The following is a 21475-nucleotide window of genomic DNA, read 5'->3' on the forward strand; positions in this document are numbered from 1 at the left end:
AATGGGCTTTGTGTCAGATGATTTTGCCCAATGATAGGCTATTGTAAGCGTTCTGAGTACATTTGAGGTAGGCTAGGCTGAGCTATGGTGTTTGGTAGGTTAGGTACATTAAATGCATTTTTTAACTTAGGATATTTTCAACTTAGCATCAGTTTGTGCATCTCTGTGGTATAACTTAATGTGTTCCTCTGTCTCCTGTATTTCCTGTAACCTGGCAGTTAGATCTAGAAGCTTGATCCAATTCTGGTTTGACTCTGGACTCTTGGTTTTGGCTCAGGTCATGATCTCACTGTATGTAAGTTTGAGCCCCATGTCGGGCTCTGTGCTGACAGTGTGGAGCCTGCTTGGGATTCTCTCTTTTGCTCTCTCCCTGCCCCTCCCCTGCTTGCACTCTCTGTCTCTCTTTCAAAATAAATAAGCTTTAAAAGATAAAGAAATAAAAGAATAGGATTACATACTAAGACATAGAGATAAAATTATTTGCTGACATGCTTCAGAATAACCAGGGGAAAGATAAATTGAGTGGAACTCGAGATGACTCAGTCTCATGGTCCTCAGAAGGCACTGGCTGAAGGTGGGTGACAAGTTTGCAGGGCTTCATTATATGTCCTCCCTACTTTTGTATATGTTTGAAATTCTCCACACTAAGATATTTGAAATTAATTTTTAAAAATTAATCTTCTAGGGCATCTAGGTGTCTCAGTCGGTTAATCAGCCGACTTCAGCTCAGGTCATGATCTCCCAGTTCATGAGTTTCAGCCCTGCGTTGGGCTCTCTGCTGACAGCACAGAGCCCTCTTTGGATCCTCTAGGCCCCTCTCACTCTCCCTCTCCCCCTCCCCAAGCATGTGTGCACACACACTGTCTCCAAAATAAAACATTAAAAAATCGCTCTTCTAATGGACAAATAAAAACAGATTTTATCACAGACTTGTCAGATGATGCTAGTTGATGAGCAGTTCATTGAAAACTAATGTTTTATAGGCACTGTTGTTAAAGATACTGGATTCTCTTTGACTTGTGGGAAGTTTCACTGATGCTGCAGAAAAGCTTATTTCATTTGCTTGTATTTCAGTAATGATGGCAGATGTGTCCTCTTGCATTTAGTGCTCAAGGAAAGCAAAGACCCTGAACCTTAGCTAACCTGTCATTTCATTATTTGTCGTTTGGATTCCCTTGTTGTGCGGGATAGCTCGTGAGCAGTCACTTTGCTCCATCACCCAGCCTGTTTGTGACCAGATTGTGGTGGCTTTTCTGGCAGGCGCTTCAGACTCGGGGTTCCCATATGTGCGTACAGAGCATGAGGAGCATGCTAGGCAGCTTTGCCTAGAATGAGTTAACTTTACCATTGGCATGTGTTGTGACTCAAATTTTTGATTTCTCTAAAATGTTTCAGTATTAATAAAAATTTTAAGTTTTCCAGTATGGAAGTTCCTCAAAAAATTAAAAATTAAAAATAGAATTACCCTGCGACCCAGCAATTGCACTACTAGGTATTTATCCAAGGGTACAGGTGTGCTGTTTCAGAGGGGCACATGCAACCCAGTGTTAATAGCAGCACTGTTGATAATAGCCAAAGTATGGAAAGAGCCCAAATGTCCGTTGATGGATAAAATGGGTAAAGAAGATGAGGTACATATATACAATGGAGTATTACTCGGCAATCAAAAAGAATGAAATCTTGCCATTTGCAGCTACATGGATGGAACTAGAGGGTATCATGCTAAGCGAAATTAGGAGAAAGACAAATATGTGACTTCACTCATATGAGGAATTTAAGAAACAAAACAGATGAACACAAGGGAAGGGAAGCAAAAATAATATAAAAACAGGGAGGGGGCAAAACACAAGAGACTTAAATATAGAGAACAAACAGAGGGTTGCTGGAGGAGTTCTGCGGGGGGATGGGCTAAATGGGTGAGGGGCTTAAGGAATCTACTCCTGAAATCATTGTTGCGCTATATGCTAACTAACTCGGGTGTAAATTTAAAATATATATATATATATATATAGTTTTCATTTACTCATAAAAGTAAAATCATTTGGAGCTTACCTTTATTAACCTTTTTAGGCATTTAATGAATTATTTAAAAATAAGGCATTAAGTATTTTTGTCACTCTTCCTCTTCTTTTAATGAATAGCCCTTTTTTGATCAGTTTTAGGTTTACAGAAAAATTAAGCAGAAAGTGCATAGACTTTTCACATAACTCCCTCAAACTCTCTTCTCCCTGCTCTCCTCTTTCCCTCTTTTTAACATTTTCTATTAGTGTGTGACATTTGTTATAATTGATGAACCAGTGTTAATACACGATTATTAACTAAAGACCATAGTTTACATTAAGGTTCACTCTGTGTGGTACAGTCTGTGGGTTTGGGCAAATGTATAATGATATGTAGCCACCATTATAGTATCAGTGTAGTTTTACTGCCCTGAACAATTGCCTGTGTTCCACCTGTTCATCCCTCTCCTCTCTCCCTCCCTAACCCCTGACAACTGCTGATCTTTTTATTGTCTCCATAGTTATGCGTTTTCCAAAATGTCATATAGCCAGAATTATACATATAACCAATTGGTTTCTTTCACTTAGGATTAGGCATTTGTGGTGCCTCTGTTCTTTTCATGGCTTGCTGCTCATTTGTTTGTAGTGCTAATATTCCATTGTCTCGATTGTACCACAATTTATCCATTCACCTACTCAAGGACATCTGGGTTGCTTCCACATTTTGGCAGTGTGGAATAAAGCTGCTATAAGAATCTATGTGCAGGTTTCTGTATATACATAAATATACATATAGGAGTAGGATAGCTGGATCGTATATTCAGAGTTTGTTTAGTTTTGTAGAAGCTGCTTGACTCTCTTCCCTAAGTGAAGAGAAATGTGCCATTTTGCATTTCTACCAGCAAGGAATAAGAATTCCTATTGCTCCACATCCTTGAAAACATTTAGTCTTGTTTGTGTTTTGGATTTTAGCCATTCTCATAGGGGCGTAGTGGTATCTTGTTTTGATCTGCAATTCTCTAATGGCATAGGATGATGAACATCTCTTCACATGCTTTTTTTTTTTTTTTTTTTTGACATCGGTATACCTTTGGTGAAGTATCTATTTTAGATCTTTTGCCTAGCTTTTAATTTAGTTGTTTTCTTCTTATTGTTGACTTTATGAGTTCTTTGTGTCTTTTGGATACCTGTCCTTTATCAGATATGTCTTTGTAAATAGGTTCTCCCAGTCTGTGGCTTGTCTTCATTCTCTTAAAGTTTTTGTCTTTTGACATATTTCTCCCAATGTTCAACACTTTCATGAGTCAATTTAGAAAAAATTTAAAATAGTTAAGGGGCACCTGGGTGGGTCAGTCGGTTGAGTGTCCAACTTTGGCTCAGGCCATGATCTCACGGCTCCTGATTTTGAGTCCCGTGTCAGGCTCTGTCCTGACAGCTCAGAGCCTGGAGCCTGCTTCCGATTTTGTGTCTTCCTCCCCTGCTCATACTCTTTTATCAAAAATAAATAAACATTAAAAATTTTTTTAAATTAAAATAGTTCAGAAGGAAAGTTCATACTGCTTGGGGATTTACCATTCTTTAAATATGTAAAGTCTTTGTTGGGCTGTAATATCCCCTTGTACTTTATCAGAAACAGGAACCTCATTTTGTAGTGGTTAAAAGAGGAAAGAAGGCAGTCCACCATTGGTTTGTTACTCTAGGAAAAGCAAAAATTGACTTTTCTGGGTGTTCAGGGGTCAATACTGAATGGTATGAGCTATGAATGTCCTTGAGTCAGAGACATGACTTAACTCACAGGAAACAGCAAACAAAACTAAAAACTATTATCTTCTCTGGTTAGGTAAATTATCCGTTAATTTAGATAAACCTCTGTCAACATTTATTTAACCTACTCAATTCTTGACTCATTCTGGCTATATATAAACACATCCAATGACAGCAGAGTACCTAGATTTGATCCCTTAATGAATATCATGTCTTCAGTAACTACATATTTAATGTAAATTATTAAAAAGTTTCAGTCTGATAGTTGAGCGTTAGTTGCATTTTAGGTGTTATTACCTAAAGATACACACAAATGTTGTTAAGTAGAAATAACTGCCTTGAAAAGCTGAATAGAGCACAAAATAATAACCTGAGTTAGAAGAATCAAAAATTTTGGAGTTGGGGGTAATCCTGTCCAGGAGTCTGTCCACTGGCAGGCTCTCTTTACACATGCAGGAGGGGCCAAAACTACTTCTGGGCTCCATGGGAAGGAGCCTTGTAATCCTTAGTAATGTTTGCCATGACACAGGGAACCCAATCATAGCCTCTAGCCCATGACAGCCTCACTTCATAGACTCTTGCATCCTCACTCAAGGATGAGAAAATGAAGACCCAAGTAACTTAAAAGGCTCTTCTTTAAGAGCTAGCTGTCATCTAGCTAGCTGGTGGCTGTGGTGATACGTAGCAGGTGGGAGTTTTATTGTTTATGATAGCTATCCCTAGTAGAGCCTAGCCCACTGATCTTGTTTCTTAGGGGGGGGAGAAAAACAAACTCCATTGTGAAGAATGGACCACTATGCAATTGTCTTAAGAACTGTCTGTAATGTTTAAAATATTTAGTAGGAAAAAATCTGGTCTTTTCAGGAGAGAGCTATCAATCATTTAATAGAAATCAAATTGTGAGGAGCCAGAAAAGTAAGATCTAGTTAGCAAGTGGTCTGTGCTTGAGCTAATCCATGCCACCTGTTAGCCAAAAGGAAGAACACAGCGACCAGAAGACCACTAATTAAAACAATGCCCAAGGCAGCTTGTGACGTATTCAGAAATAATTCCACCATTGAAGGGCTGCTGGGTCAGAGAACATAGGAGGCTCTGTAGGGAAGAGTTTATTTATTTGTATTTGCTTTGTTTTACTTTTACTTACTGAGAAAATACTTGGGCCAGACACTCGTGTATTGGGGTGGGGTGGGGGGTGCGTGTGTGTAAATATTGTGGTCTGGGCAGTAAGCAGGTAATTAATATCTAAAGAAAGAGCAGGACACATTAATACTGAACTGCCTTTTGGCACCAAAAGAAGTTGTCTATGTGCTCCATCAGCAAAAATACATACATAGTAAGTTCTACATTATGTCTCCTGCCCCTCGTCAGTCGCTTGGGCTATAAGAGCCAATGTTGATGGAATGATTGGTAATGTGCCATCGCTGGCCCAGGTTTGAATTCTTTGTTTTATTTCAATGTCAACCGAAATTCCAAAGAAGAGGGCGGTGTCACACATTTTACAGAAGGAAAAACAAGAAGTTCACATAGCTTCAAAGGGCATAATGAAGAGTCAAACCCAGGTTGATCTGCTAAAGCCATCCCTCCGGCATTACACAACACGGCCTCTCTCCTCTGCCTTCTCTGAACTTGTATTCTTATCTGCAGACTGAACATAATACCAGTAGAGGCATCGGAAGAAACAGGGTTTTTTTATGAAAACTTTATAATTTGTTCAACATTCAGAGATGATATGCTATTTATTAAATAAAAGATTTAAGCCAGTGAACAGCATTTCCTTGTCATACCATTTATTCATATCCATGGAACATTGTTATTATGTCGTTTTGCTAAGATGTAATTTATTTTCATGCATTATTAAACTTTTTTCAAACACATCATTGGTTATTTAGCTAGCTACAATTTAGGCTTTAGTTTTGTATCATAGATGTATCTTTTTTCCTAAGTAGTCCTGCTCCAGGGGGCTGAGCAGTTATCTTCCAATATAATTATGGTTGGTTACTAATATACAGCACTTACAGGTTTCTGAATATTTACTATTTTGGCATACACGGTGTTTATCCATTTTTAGATCTCTCATTGTTATATTAAATTTTAAAGACAAAAAGTGCTTAATTATTAGGAGTGACATGTTGGCACTATACAAACAAAACATAATTTAATTGTTGCCAGATCCATCTCCATCTCCAAGGCCAAGATGAAAGACCTTGGAAGGAACCCATGAAAATATGATACTGGGTATCACAGTAAATTAAGCTGATAGATTTTTTTCCCCCTCAGATGACCGATCACCTTTTTCCTTTCCCCAAATGACTGTGTTATGGTAAAAAAAAAAAAAAATATATATATATATATATATATATACACACACACACATCTTTATATGTATAAATGATAACTAAAATTTTAAACTTTATGAACATTTTATGTTAAATAGGAAGGATTTCTCAAAAAGAAATTAAGAGAAAATTGAACACTGTAATATGAAACTGAAATTTGTTACCAAAAAGAAAAAAATAACCACAATATAAATAAACTAATGAAGTTAATGGGCTTTAGAAAGCAATCAGTAGCTAGAACTTCTAAGTAAGAGTTGGAATAGGAAGTCTTTAGGGTACACCTGCCTAAGATAAGGAGTGGGCTCAATTCTTCCCAGGCTCCGAATGTGGTCGTGTGGGGACTGATTTTAGGGCATTCTGAAACATGGCTTTTCTTGGTCCTTTGTACCTTTTCACAAGTGTTTCACAAGATATTTGAGGCATCTAAGCCCCACATCATTTCCCCAGCTACTTCTGTTTAGAAATCCTCAGCAGGTTGCCTGAACTTACTCAGTGGTACCAGTGAGTTTTGGTTTTATTTGTTGGTTGTAGGGCCGATTTTTGTAGGAGTGGACCTGGTTTATTGAACCTTTTCACTAGTTAAAGAAGAGATGGTGGAGTGGTCACACTTCAGTGTCCCATACTGAACAGTTAGGGCAAGCGATACTTCAAATTTTATCAATTCTTATCCATGGCAATTGAGAGAACTTAGTATTATTGATTTGTTTTTATTTTGTTTTCCATAGAAACGCTCCAGAGGCCAAGTGCTGTTTGATAAAGTGTGTGAACATCTGAACTTGCTAGAAAAGGACTATTTTGGGCTTACATATCGAGATGCTGAAAACCAGAAGGTGAGTAATTAAAAGCAATACAAAACGTATGTCTTGTGTATTGCTGCCTTTAAGACTGAAAGGTCTACCAAAATTGAATTGGTAGATCATTTTCTCCATCTTCCTCATGCTCCCACATTTTATGCCTTTGAGTCCCAAAATGCTGTTAATCACTGTATTTCTTTATGAAAGATATTATTGATAACTTCCTTTAATCTTGAGTATTTTGGGAACAGAAAGTCAGTATTTCATACGTGAGTTATTTATGGTTCCAGGAAAGCATTTTATGTGGTTCTTTTCTTGGATGATGTTTGTCAGTGGATTCGAGCCCATGAAAATCAAATATATTGATACTAACATAGGAAACATATTCCCTCACTGCTGTCCTGTATTTAACTCATGTCTGTATGCTTTCATAGTCTTACAAAATCAGACTGTGACACGGGTTGTTTGCTGGCCAGACCCTTGTCTAATGTATTCAGCAGGTATTTAACATAATACTCCTATAGACTCTTACACCTGAGTAATAAAGTCTATTCAGGTCTTTGCCTCACTGATTCCCACAACTACTTGAAAAATAAAGAAGAAGAAATTGTTTCCATTGTATTTGTGCTTGAAACAAAGTCACAGAAATTTTGCTCATAGAGGTTACTTTGTTTTGATGTTGTGCATTGAATCATACTTAATACCTACCCAAGTCACTGAACAATGTCTAACTTCGTTATTCAACATCTGAGTTTTCTGATGAGGAAAATAAGAAATCTCAAGCACGTGTTCATTTGTTAGAAAAGTGCCTAAGAATCTGCAACCACAGAAGTCACTCTGGGACTGAATGGCGAAGGCATCAGTAGGTCAACCTCCATGTGTCTAATTTATTCTAGTAGCTTCTCTGAATGTAGAATCCACTAGTATATTTCTGCTCTGTTTCTGCACTGGCTCGAATCTTTGAAGGTAGTGTTGTAAAAGAAAATGATTTCATGCATGAATTGTGCATACACACACCCATTGTCCCCTCTGACTAGTGCCTGGGCCCTCCCAGGGCCTGGGGAAGGGGCCCCAGATGTGGGGGAAGGGTGCAGCTCCGAGGGCCCGCTGGCAACCGTTCCCTTTTAGATGTGCTTAGTGCATGTCTCTACCTGAGCATCGTAAAGTTATTTTTATTCTCTGGTTCAAATTTGAATTGTCATTTCCTTTTCAGAATTGGCTGGACCCTGCTAAGGAAATAAAAAAACAGATTCGAAGTAAGTTCTTTTGGATTATTTTACATGGGAATGTGAAATGAGATTGTCAGTGAGCACTGGCTCATACCCACATAGCTAGTGTGAATACGGATTTTTAAAAAGACAGATTAAGATCTCAAGTTTTCTCTTTGACAGGTTGGTCTGGCTTAAATACCCATTTTTAATCATCACAGCTCCAGAATAAAATGACTATGACACTTGACCTATTTCCCTGCTTGCGCACAGAGTGTGAAATATTTAATCAGGTGATGCTGCAGTTGGCAATTAACCATTTAAAAGTTCCAAACTTAATTATTAATGTTAAATTAAGCCTAACGGCCACAAAAGTATAAAAGTCAAGCTAAAGGTAGTAGTTATTGACTATCTGAGGAAGAGAGTCCCAAGTCAGACTGAAGTTTACTATCTGGTAACAACCTCTGTTCTTTTTATGTTTGTTTATTTTTGAGAGAGACAGAGTGTGAGTCAGGGAGGGCAGAGAGAGAGAGAGAGGAAGGCACAGAATCGGAAACAGGCTCCGAGCTCAGACCCACAGACCGAGGTCATGACCTGAGCCGAAGTCAGATGTTTAACCGACTGAGCCACCCAGGCACCCCAGCAGCCTCTGTTCTTGGTCCCCAAAGGCAAGTTAAGAAATGCATATTTCCTAAAAGTCGCAACAATTGCACGAGCAACCCACAAAACTGAAATACAGGTAGCTAGTAAGTAGGAGACAAGTTGCTAAATCTCACTAGCAGTTAAATGCAAATTAAAACAAGACCTCATTTTTCACTTCTGCAGGTTAACCAAGGTTTTCCAAGTTTACCAATGCATTGCCCTGGCAACTGTATGCACAACTGTTAGAGTGTGAACTGGTACAGCCCTTTAAGAGGGTACTCTGCCAGTGTTTATTAAAATTTAAAATGTGCTTATTCTTTGACCCCTAATTTTACTTGTAAAAATTTGCCCAGGTTACATATAAGAGAGAGAAATGTGTGTGTGTTACATATATGAAGGTTTATTATGTTATTTGCAATAACCAAAAACTAAAAGCCATCGAATTATCCATTTATAAAGAACGTATTAAATCAATCACGGAATAACCATACCTTGCAGTAGTAGGCAACTATTAAATAGGATGAGGTAGAACATGTCTTAGGTCTAATTAGTGAGACAAGTCATATTCGTGTAAAAAATATGCATATAGAGAGAGAGATGGAGAAATATATATTGATTCCCTATATATTGGCAGCTTTTGTGCTCTTCCAGAATTTATATATGGAATAAAATTTGGAAAAGCACGAAAGCTGTCAATAGTAAGTACCTCCGGGTGGGCCTGGGGGGCTCAGTTGCTTGAGCAACTGACTCTTGATTTTTGGCTTAGGTCATTATCTCACAAGTTCAACCCGTGCTTCGGACTCTGAGCTGATGGCGCAGAGCCTGCTTGAGATTCTCCCTTTCTCTCTGCCCCCCACCACTCGCATGTGCACGTGCCTGTGCTCTCTCTCTCTCTCTCAAAATAAATAAACTTAAAAAAATAGAAAATACCTCCAGAAGTCCTCAATATAAGGGGTTGAGAAAGAAGATTTTTTAAAACATTTTTTAAATGTTTTTTAATGTTTGTTTATTTTTGAGAGAGAGAAAAAGAGTGCAAGAACTGGAGAGGCCGAGAGAGAGAGGGGGGGAGACACAGAATCCAAAGCAGGCTCCAGGATCTGAGCTGTCAGCACAGAGTCCAACACGGGACTCAAAACTCACGCACTGTGAGATCATGACCTGAGCTGAAGTTGGACACTCAACCGACTGAGCCACCCAGGCGCCCTGAATTTTTTTTTAATTTTTTTAATTTTTAACCTCCTTCTGTAGCTCATGCTTTTACCGTAGATATTGGTGATCTTTATAATTGTAAAAAACTAGATACTTTTTTGAAGCAATTTATTTTTTGTCAATAAAATTTAGATTTATTTCAAACTAATTCTAGTTGAAGAATAAATCTAAGGACAGCTCGTTAATAAGAACATCATGGCCATGGAGTTTTCAACAATTTCCTATTAAAAGAGAGCAAGTATTTCCATTGCCTTTGAATATGCTGAGCTATCAGAACGCCCCAAGTTCTTTTTTTCAATTTATTATTTTTTTAATGTTTGTTTATTTTTCAGAGAGAGAGACAGACAGACAGAACATGAGCAGGGAGGGGCAGAGAGAGAGAGGGAGACACAGAATCTGAAATAGGCTCCAGGCTTTGAGCTGTCAGCACAGAGCCCAACACGGGGCTTGAACTCACAAACCCTGAGATCATGGCCTGAGCTAAAGTCGGCCACTCAACTGACTGAGCCACCCAGGCGCCCCAGAACACACCAGGTTCTAATAAAAAGTAATGAGTAGTGAACAGATAGAAGTGGTTTAATAGTAGATACCTCAAAAAAAGTCACTATACTTCTAGAGATTAGACTAATGCTTATGTATAATAACTAAAACACATTTCTCATATTTTTAGGAGAAATTTGATATATTTAGTAATAAGAAATTTGACAATCAAGTTTGGTACAAATAAATTTGGATTGGAGCTCCTGGGTGGCTCAGTTAAGTGTCCCACTCTTGATCTTGACTCAGGTCATGATCTCACAGTTTGTGAGTTTGAGCCCCACGTCAGGCTCTGCACTGAAAGCACAGATTCTGTCTCTCCCTCTCTAAGCCCCTTCACTGCTTGCTCTCTCCCACTCTTTCTTTCTCAAAATAAATAAATAAACTTAAATTTAAAAAAACAAAAGAAACGAGGATTGAAACCAGGGACAGCTCCAGTTGTGAAAACACTCCGTCTTTTTGTTCTGAGCCCTAATAAACAATGTAAGATGATGAATATGTCCCAGGAATTCTTTCAAGGAGTTACTAAAAGCAGATGTGTTGAACATATATCCTAACATGTTGTGCATAAAGTCTTCTCTCTTCATCTAATTAATGAAATGCTGTTCTTTCTTGGGTAATTTATAATCTCAAAGCCCTTTGAAAATATATTACATATTCAGGGATAAGTCACAATACTGGTAGAAGAAAAGCTGAATAAACATCAATTTTTCTTATCTATTGCTAATGGAATTCTTTTCTTTTTCCTTAACTTCCCATGTATCCTGTCTCGTACCTTTCTTTCTGAGAGAAAAAAGAGGACAGTCAGAACCGAGATTTAAAGATTTTCATCATGCAGCTCAGGTGATACTTGTGACTGCAACATAAAACTAAGTGATGATCCTGCAGATAAAGGAGGAAACAAAGAACATTGGAATTTTTAAAAATTGAATTTGGTATATTTCTCTGTATCCTTATTTCCCATGCACCAACATGCCCTCTTTCCACAACATTTACATTCTGTCAACACAAAGAACTATTATCATATCTGATGGAATTATTATACCATCATCTCATTTTCCAAAATATAAATAACTGGGAAATGCAGATTGATCAAAACCACAAGGAGAAGGGCGCCTGGGTGCCTCAGTCGGTTGCGCGACTGACTTCAGCTCAGGTCATGATCTCACGGTTTGTAAGTTTGAACCCTCTGTCAGGCTCCTCTGTGCTGACAGCTCAGAGCCTGGAGCCTGCTTCGTGTTCTGTGTCCCCCTCTTTCTCTGCCCCTCCCCTGCTCATGCTCTGTCTCTCCCTCTCTCCCAAAATAAATATTTAAAAAAAATTTTTTTAAACCACAAGGCAATATCCCCTTACCCCTGTCAGAAAGGCTACTACTGTGGCGCCTGGGTGGCTCATTTGGTTGAGCATCTGACTCCTGAGTTGGGCTCTGTTCATGATATTATGGTTGTGAGATCGAGTGCTACGTCAGGCTCTGTGCTGAGCATGGAGCCTGCTTAGGATTCTCTCTCTCTGCCCCTTTCCCCTGCTTATATGTATGTGCTGTGTCTCTCTCTCTCTCTCTCTCTCAAAAATAAAAAATTATACTAAGGAAAGGATAATCAGAAAGACAAGAAACAACAATTGTTGGCGACCATTTGGAGAAAAGGAACTCTTGTGCACTGTTGATGGGAATGTAAAGCAGTGCAGCCATGGAAAACCATATGGAGGTTCCTCAAAAAATTAAAAATAGAACCAACATATAATGCAGCAATTCTACTTCAGGGCATATAGCCAAAGAAAACCAAAACACTAATTTAAAAAGATATATGCACCCCTATGTTTATTGCAGAATTATTCATAATAGCCAAGGTATGGAAGCAGCCCAAGTGTCCATGGACTAATGAATGAATAAAGAAGAGGTGGTGTATATATAATAAAATATTACTCAGCCATAAAAAAGAATGAGATCTTGCCATTTGCAATAGCATGGATGGACCTAGAGTACATTATGCTAAGTGAAATAAGTCAGACAGAGAAAGATAAATATCACAAGGTTTCACTTCTGTGTGTAATCTAAAAATTAAAACAAACAAACAAAGCAGAAACAGATCTACAAATACAGAGAACTGATGGTGGCCAAAGGAGAGAAGGGTGGGTGGGTCATGAGTGAAAATGGGTGAAGGGGAGTGGGAGATACAGGCTTCCAAGTATGGAATGAATAAGTCACAAGGTTGAAAGACACCATGTAAGGAATATAGTCAATGGGTTTTAATAATGATGTGTGATAACAAGTGGTAGCTGCATTTGTGAGCACAGCACAGCAGAGTGTCTAGAGTTGTGTTGTCCAAGCACCATGTAGTATATCTGAAACGAATGTAACATTGAGTGTCAACTGTACTTCAGTTAAAATACATACACATATGTATTTTATAATACATATACATTTATATATGTTATAAATGATTGAAGGATGTTTCCATTCTTTTTATGCTGTAGACCCACAGTATATTTGTAAAATTAGGTCTTCCAGAGAATGGCAATCAACCTGATATTTTAAGCTACTTAAGATTTTAAGTTACAAATTGATGAGAAATAGAAAATCCTGAAACTGAAGAGTTTGTTCTTATGAAAAAATGTAATTCTAGTCATTTTTATGCAGACCAGATGTTTACATTTCTAAATATACTGTATTTTGTGATGTAAATATATTTATGACCTAATCATTTCATGATATACAGTATATGATCTATATACTGTATGTAGTAATTAACCTATAGTAATTTTATGCTATGAATGCAGCATCCTTAGAAATTTTAAGATTAGGCAGCCATACAATACTAACTTAGAATTTTCTAGAAGAATGAACTCTTCAGTTTCATAGTTTTCTATCATAAATTTGTGATTTGAAATTCTGCATCAACATTTTAGGAATATCGTTTTAACACATTCACGTGGTTTCGTGTTTCTAACCAGGGCTGTCATCTGAGCAGATTCAGGCTTGCGAGCGCATTCATTACATAATCATAGCTCCCCCGTTGATTGGTTTCTATAAGATTTTTTATGGGAATATATATGGAGCTGTAATCTGTCTCGTTAATTTCAAACTTATGCCTCATTTAACTAGATTTTTTTTCTTGATTAGGGTATACACTGTAGTTTCCTTAAACTTCCTACTTCAACGTATGGTCCACCTGTATTGAAGCCACAAGGAGATTTATTAAAACCACAAGTTCTGGGATACCTGGGTGGCTCAGTTGGTTAAGCATCTGACTCTTGATTTCAGTTCAGGTCATGATCTCACTGTTTCATGAGTTTAAGCCAGTGTTAGGTTCTGCGCTGACAGTGTGGGGTCTGCTTGGGATTCTCTCTCTCTCCCCCCCTCCCCTGCTCATGCTCTCACTCTCTCTGTCTCTCAACTAAACATTAAAACACATACACACACACACACACACACACACACACAAAGTTTCTAGGCCCATATACCAAATCTCTGGACTAAAAATCTCTGGGTGGAGCCTAGGAATTGGCATTTTTAGCAAGTACCACAGGCCCAACTATAGTTTGAAATTTATTTTCCTGCTGTGAGGTTTTGTGCATTGAAATATCTTTCTTATACCTTTATTATGTCTTAGTTTCCAACCTAATGTTTATCTTGAATTTATTAGGAGATTGTTTAATTACATTGCTAAACTATTCATTGCATTCAAGGCATACTTTGAAATGGATAAAAATTATAAAAAAGCAATAAATCCATTTCTCATAACTTAATCCTTTAGTTTTCATTCCATTTGCTTGGGGGAAAGCCAGCTCTCGTTTATGAACCTCACCATTGGCAAGCAGTGAGGGGATCCATTTTAGCAGAAAATGAATAGGAATCAATAGGAAAGTAAAACCAGATCAGACCATTTTTCAAATAACAAAAGGACTTGGAAAAATAATCACTAGAAATATATTGGATTGACAGACAGCTTATAATTCTTATAGTCCTGTTTCAGTAGTATTTTCTGAGCGATTTAAAAGTGATATTAAGCAGCCAGTGATACCTGGCCTTATGCCACCTTTCTATAAGACAACTCAGGTAGTGATCCTGCCATGTAGAATTTTAAGTGGAATATGAATGGTAGTCTCAAGAATTTGCTAGAATGAGTAAATGTACCTGTGCCATTAGTAATAGAAATATAGGTATCCTCTGCAGCCAAGTGTTTGCCTCCTATGCAGGAGAGTGGCCCAAGGAAAGCAGCTAGTACTTAAAATATTCCCTCTTTCTTCTGAATGTTTGCAAAGGACTCATGGAGAAAATGGAGTTTCCGGAAGTCAATTAATGGGGAGAAGGGGGTGTCTGGGCGTCTTAAGGGAATATCTGAAACATAAGGGCTGGACTCTGAGATCACAGAATCAGTGAAAAGGAAGTGGCTACAGCTTGCGGTGTAGAGGAAAGACTTCCAGCATAGAAGCCAGGGAGACTGGGAGGGATTTTTCAGTAGCATTTTTCAGAGCACAGGCAAGGTCTGCACTGCGGCACTTTTGTGGTTACTGCACGGAGGGAACAAATAAATGTCCGATGAGGGAACACCCAGACTTTAACAAGTTCCTGCTTTAAAAGGCCAGAAGAGAAAAATGAAGTGAGTATGAGCTAAAGGAGTGATCAGATAGAGTACATGTAAAAAGAAAAGGCTGTTTTTCCTTGTTGATAATGATAAGCCACACAGAATTAGAGACAGTATGAATGAAATGGAGACTTGAGTAACGCTTAATGTTTCAAGCAGAAGTATGGACAGCACAGAGAGTAAGTGTCTGTAAGCTGACACCTGGTTGATTCTTTTCCTCACTGGAGAGGCCAGAGGTCAATGCCCTAGGATAATGAAAGGCAAGGTGTGAAGAGCATCAGCCCAAGTCATGGGCTAATAAGGAGGTGTGCAACTTCGTAAAGTACAGTTAATACATTCAGGCCTCTCTTGAACCAAATGTTTCCCCAACTACGAAGAGAATTTTCAGAAGCCTAGAGAGCAGCTCCCTTAAATATTTACTACAATAAACCTTCCATGAAAATAAAAATATTGTGAATGGTTCCTTGACATGTATTGTAATGGGATTTGACCTGCAGTGACTGAGCAGGAAGGACAAAGGAAATGGGATTATGTCCGCACTGTTGGTATGTGAGCTGTCCAGAATGTCCTAGCAATGGAACTCGGAACCAATTCCAGACTTTTCTGATTGAGGATTGTCCACATCATTCCTGTTTTGTCCTCTTCCAAAGGCTCACCTGTGTCCCTGAGAAAGGGAGGAAGTCTAGTCCATTTCCAAGCTAGTTAGAAGCACCAAAAAGGATTTGGGCAAAAGATTTAAAACCTAGATGAAGTTTCACACCTATCTGGACTTCATTTGACGGAGACCTTCTGTTTTCCGCTGGGGAGCAGATGTTGCCTGGGTTGGAGTTGAGGCAGTTCTAACCATCAGCGTAAGAAATACAAAGGGTTTTCCTTGGTTCGATTCTAATTTTTCTCTCCTCTCCGCAGGTGGTGCTTGGCACTTTTCATTTAATGTGAAATTTTACCCTCCAGACCCTGCCCAGCTATCTGAAGACATCACCAGGTATTTGAAAGTTGGCTCTGAAAAAAGGCAGGCCTGTCAGGAAAGCTGCTTCTCTTTATCCTCCAGAGAAAAGCCTGCGTACATGTGCTCACCTCAGAGTCATCCCGCAGAAATGGCAAACCAAAGGCAGCAGAGGGAGAACAAATACCTGATGAGAAAATTTGCCAAATCCTGTTCCTGACCGTGGCGGGAAAGCCCGCCGCATTGAGATACTGTCATCCACTGGCCACGGTCACGTTGGATGGCATCCAATTGCTGCTAGCAATTCCTAGCAGCCCTGCTCTCAGACTCCGAGCCAAAGTGTGTCTTTAGATGCTTATGCCTTTTAAATAATCAATCTGATACACAGCAGCTATTTAAGAAATGATACACACATGCACGCATACAGATACACGTAAACCTGTGTACATTTAAGAGTTTACTTTCTGTGACTTGTCTAGACAAAGAAAATGATTAATTCATTTTAGGGAAAGAAGACATGAAGAAAGGAATCAGATGTAAAACTATTCTAGTGCAATGAGTGAGCTCTGGGTGTGCGAGGAGATTCCTTTATGAGGCAGGCCTGGGTTTGTTATGTGTTCTGGGCTTTTCCGCATCCTGCCTTGGAACACGTGACTCTCTCGCCCTGTTTGACAGCCAGTTTACAGCCAGTCAGGGTGACGTTGTGCCGCAGGTGCTGGATTTTCTGTGTAAGCCTCACGCCTTCCTTGGAGGGCTTTTCAGAAAAGGGAAACTATCCAAAAAAGCTCCGGTGCCTTGCTAGGAGTAAAAATAATTTCACCAGGCTTGTTAGGAGAAGTGTAAAAATAGTTACGGAGGATTTCTTTTACATTTGCATTAAATCAAAGAAAATGTAGGATTTCTTACTTAAAGATAACTTTTTAATAATAATGAAGGACCACTTAATTGTGGCTAATTGATTGGTTATAGAGCCAAATATACCTGGATTTGAAATGCAGTGTATAGTTCCTGCCTATTTGTGCAACGTTTATAGAGCCTGTGGGTCTGTATTACATGGAGTTTCCTTGTATCATCAGCTTAAAATCACATTTAGAAGGGACCTTGAGACTTTAATCACAGTCTTAAGCTTCAGCAGATTTACAGTTTATTTCTTATATGAAAGGTGTATGTATATTTTATTATTATACCTATATACTGGGCCTTGAAGAGTATTATAAAATGTCATCAATGTTAGCACTTACCTTGAGGTCTCCTGCAGCTAGAATTATATCTATAGATCTTGAAAAGCAGAATAACAGAGAAGTCTGCTTTAATGGAGATACTCGTATGACATCTTGGCCAAATTCTATAGAAAATGTTTTCTATTCCTTGAATATAAAGCTGTTTACTTTTAATGAGGAGGTTCCCAGATTTTCAGGTAGTAATTCTTCAGAGTTAATCTTCCTATCAACTGGATTCTAGAAAGTCCTCTAAATTAAAAAACAATGAGAAAAATGAGAACATGAAATAGGAGAAATTGCTCTCATAAAGAGACCATTGCATGAGGAATGCAGGAGGTTGAGAGTAGAGTTTATGACAATTTAGCTGTTGAGTCACCTGAAATCTGTCTTGGTCGTATGGCAGGACCTTTAACAGAGACATTAAAATGACCCTTCCTGGGGCACCTGGGTGGCGTAGTCGGTTAAGCATCCGACTTTCGCTTAGGTCGTGATCTCGCGGTTCGTGGGTTCGAGCCCCGCATCGGGCTCTGTGCTGACTGCCAGCTCAGAGCCTGGAGCCTATTTCAAAGTCTGTGACTCCCTCTCTCTCTGACCCTCCCCTGCTCACGCTGTCTCTCTCTCTCTCCTAGAAATAAATAAAAATATTAAAAAATAAAATAAAATGGCCCTTCCTTAGGGCTAGTAGAGACCTAATAATTGGCGTTTAACAGCACCATTTTTATATGATAATTCCCCCAACCAGAGATTTCAGGGAGTACTTTGTTGGGGGATCAATCATTTGACTTTAAACGTTAGTTATTATAAAAGATGTTAAAGAAATAGTCTTGAGGTTTCTTTTACTCTGTGCTTTAGTAATAAAAGCTTGATTTATTCTGAGCTTTGACCTGCCTCTAGATGCCCTTAAGTACTGGGCTTTGTAGCCAGCATTTTTCCCGTACATCTAAATCAAAATACAGACTCTGGAACATTTGTTCCAGTGAGATTTTTCCACAGGAAGAAATTGCTTACGGGACGGTGCTTTTCACATGTCCTAACACTGGCTTTTTGCCTTTCCTTTGGCTCCTGGAAGGTACTACCTCTGCCTACAATTGCGAGATGACATCGTGTCTGGAAGGCTGCCCTGCTCCTTTGTCACTCTGGCCCTGTTGGGCTCCTACACTGTGCAGTCAGAGCTTGGAGACTATGACCCAGATGAGTGTGGGAGTGATTACATCAGCGAGTTCCGCTTCGCACCAAACCACACGAAAGAACTGGAAGATAAGGTGATCGAGCTGCACAAGAGCCACAGGTCAGTGCGGGAACCCTGAAAACATTCCGTATGGCGTGCGCCCCGATGGGTGAGCGTCCTGCTTTTCCCAGGACGGATTTCAGCACCACGGAGGCTGGGACTGTAGCTGAGTGAGGTCCGGAACGTGGTACGGTTCTGGGTACTTAGGTTCTCGCTCCAATGGTCTTTCAGAGCCATTTGTCCGGTTATTCTCCCCCTCCCCCTGCAGAGCACGGATCTGCTGGTGCCTCTTCGGGGACTTGCTTAGTAGAGAACCAGGGGTGAAGTGGGAACGATTACAGCCCCTCCAGGTAAAAGTAAAGCAGCATTGTAACACTTTTTTTTCTTATCAGAGGAATGACGCCAGCAGAAGCAGAGATGCATTTCTTGGAAAATGCCAAAAAACTGTCCATGTATGGGGTTGATTTACATCATGCCAAGGTATGCATTTTTTAAACCCCAAACTTCCTGTTCGGTTTTATTACATTCAAGATTATCATTAATATAAGCTGGTGATTTTTACTCCTGGCATTAGAAATAAAAGCTTGGGGGATTCAGCTCTGTGCGTGCTTTTCAGGCCTACTCTGTGATCAAGCAAATTCAGCTCTCCGGGGTTTTGACTGAAGGGTTTGCTCCGCATGGCTCAAACTCCCGTTTCTCCCGGCCTTGGCTCCTGAAAGCCCCACAGGAGGCAAAGCCTACGGTTGCCTATCTGTTCACTTATAAATGTATCTTCATGTAACAAGCTCCTGACTCAGCCCCTTCCCTGTCGCAGTTTCATCTCCCACCTTGTGCCAGCACGTGCCCTTCGCTTCTGCCAGATATGTGTCCGCCTTCTCCCTGAATGTGCCTGTCTTCAGCTGGGCTGTCCTCCTTCCTGTCTTACCTGTGCAGACTTGGCCAACTGTCAGGACCCAAGTGTCACCTCTTTTACGTGCCAAGTGCCGTTTATGCCTCTGGCCTGGACGATCACCAGGCACTTAGCAAATTCCTGTTAAATTGAAATAACTCTCTAGAACTTAGGTTCTCTGACAAATAATCAGTGCTTTGAGATAAGGTTGTAATTCTGAAGTTCAACCAAAATTAACCCCCCAAGCGAAGGCTTGCCTAGTTGATTGGTGATTGGCGAAATGTTAAAATTATATCTTGGGTACGGAGTCTTTTGAAGAAGTTGGGATTGGGCTGTAGGCCGGTTGAGGTGGTGAAGGTGCATAAAGCTGTTTACTTCAGGTCACGCTTTTCCCAGAATATCTGTACTTTTCAGCAGTGAGAGAATGACCGTATGGACTATTAGTCTATTATATGAGCAGCTATGAATAAAAGTACTGTGCAGGCACAGGCAGGCTTTGTGAAGACTTTCATCCAAAACACAAAATTTGTTAGGATCTTGGGATGGATTGTGGTACTCTGAGTAGCGTTGAGAAGATCGGTGTTTGAAGTTCAGGGGCAGTTCCTTCTGACTTGGGCTGTCAAGAGACTATCACTCCTGAATAGGAACGTGCCTTTGGTACTAACAGACTGCAGAGTCATCAGTTTCATGATTTGGAACCCAAGGAACACGCAGTTAACAGGCTTCCAGGCATCCAAGTATCTTACAGTGTCAGGGTTGGGGCCAACAAATGAAGAGAGGTACCAGCTGGACTGCGACAACCCTGAGGACCCGTGGGAGGGAAATCTATGATCTGCAGGCTCTGTTGATGCTGCAAGCGGGGCCCCTCCCTGTTGGGCTCTCGGTCGGCAGACTGGTCCCCGCTGAGTTTGGACAACGAAATGGCGGCCATCCAGCAAACACAGGTTTGATTGCTTATGTCTGTGGACCGTTCTGTATATCACACAGGACACTTCCAAGGCTTGAGGGCCTGAACACTAGCAAAATCTCGTAGACTTGGCTGGGGCATACCTATCTGAGGGATGCGCCGGTACATGGGATGCCAAACTCCTTGACGCTGGTGTGTAATTACAACAGCAGGTGTAGCTCTATTGACTTGCCAGTTATTATGTTTTTTCGCCTCTTTTTCACTCAGATAAGGAAGTGTTGTGTATTTTATGCTGTATACGGTAGGATGAAGATTTTTAAAAAGAAAATAAGGACAATACACTAAGATTGTTTTTCTCTTCAAGCGTTTCCCTAGGTGGCTAATAGATAAGGAAACGAGAAGGAAATGAAGGTAGCCTGCAAATTCGAGCGAATTGAAAGCTGTTTTTGAGTTACATTACTCATGATGATTCACTTACTGCCCGGGAAAAAATAAATAAATAAAAGATTAGGGGATGCATCTGGGGCCGTGTAGCTCCAGATTGATCAGTGTTCCTATCAGTACAAATAAAAATCACTTAACATTGCTATAGCTACTAAATTAAAATAGATCACTGCTTTTTCATTCACTAATATGATTTGAAATCCAGCCAATTAAAACGAAAGAGTTAAGGAAGCACAAATGCAGCCTATTATAGAATTTCATCTGAATATTAAGTATAACGAATGTTCTGTGTGGACTCCCATTTTTTGGTGCAGCCACATTTCAAGAAGGAAATTTACTGAATTAAATTAGAACTGATTTCCGGTTATAAGTGAGATGCTTCTCTTCTGTGGATGGTCTGAAAGGCCCTGGGGCTTTAGGGCCTGTTTAGAAATTCCGAATTGTGATCTTGGACTCCATGCCTCTGGATAAAGAATACATAACATAGTATTAGATGAGGGTCCTTTGTTTTGCAAAACCTCTTCTAAATGCTTTGTATTTTTTTCTTAGGAAGACTCTGCTTGTTTGTCATTTAATGTCAGTCTGAGTTAGGTGCTGTCGGAGTCATTCATTTCATATAAGATTCTGAAATACAGATAAAAATCCCTATCGGCTGTCCCAGGGACCGAGTGAAAAATGAAGGATGCAGAGTTTGAGCAGTGATTTTAAATTAAGGGAATAGTGCACTCATTTACTTTAATTATGATAGACTGAGACTATCCAGAT

At 39.6% G+C, this 21475-nt stretch overlaps 1 protein-coding gene across 13 annotated transcripts in view; it reads left to right on the plus strand.

Moving 5' to 3' along the window:
• Positions 1-21475, plus strand: part of EPB41L3 (erythrocyte membrane protein band 4.1 like 3) — a 146979-nt gene that overhangs the window by 87114 nt on the left and 38390 nt on the right. For all 13 annotated transcript variants that reach the window (XM_039219342.1, XM_039219343.1, XM_039219348.1 and 10 more), the window contains 5 exons: positions 6826-6930; positions 8108-8150; positions 15986-16061; positions 18312-18530; positions 18863-18950. In XM_039219342.1, the coding sequence (XP_039075273.1) occupies positions 6826-6930; positions 8108-8150; positions 15986-16061; positions 18312-18530; positions 18863-18950 (531 nt within the window). The remainder of the gene's footprint in view (positions 1-6825; positions 6931-8107; positions 8151-15985; positions 16062-18311; positions 18531-18862; positions 18951-21475) is intronic.

This window comes from Hyaena hyaena, unplaced genomic scaffold, assembly GCF_003009895.1.
Source record: "Hyaena hyaena isolate Hyena2069 unplaced genomic scaffold, ASM300989v1 scaffold_812, whole genome shotgun sequence".
In the NCBI taxonomy this organism is placed as follows: domain Eukaryota; kingdom Metazoa; phylum Chordata; class Mammalia; order Carnivora; family Hyaenidae; genus Hyaena; species Hyaena hyaena.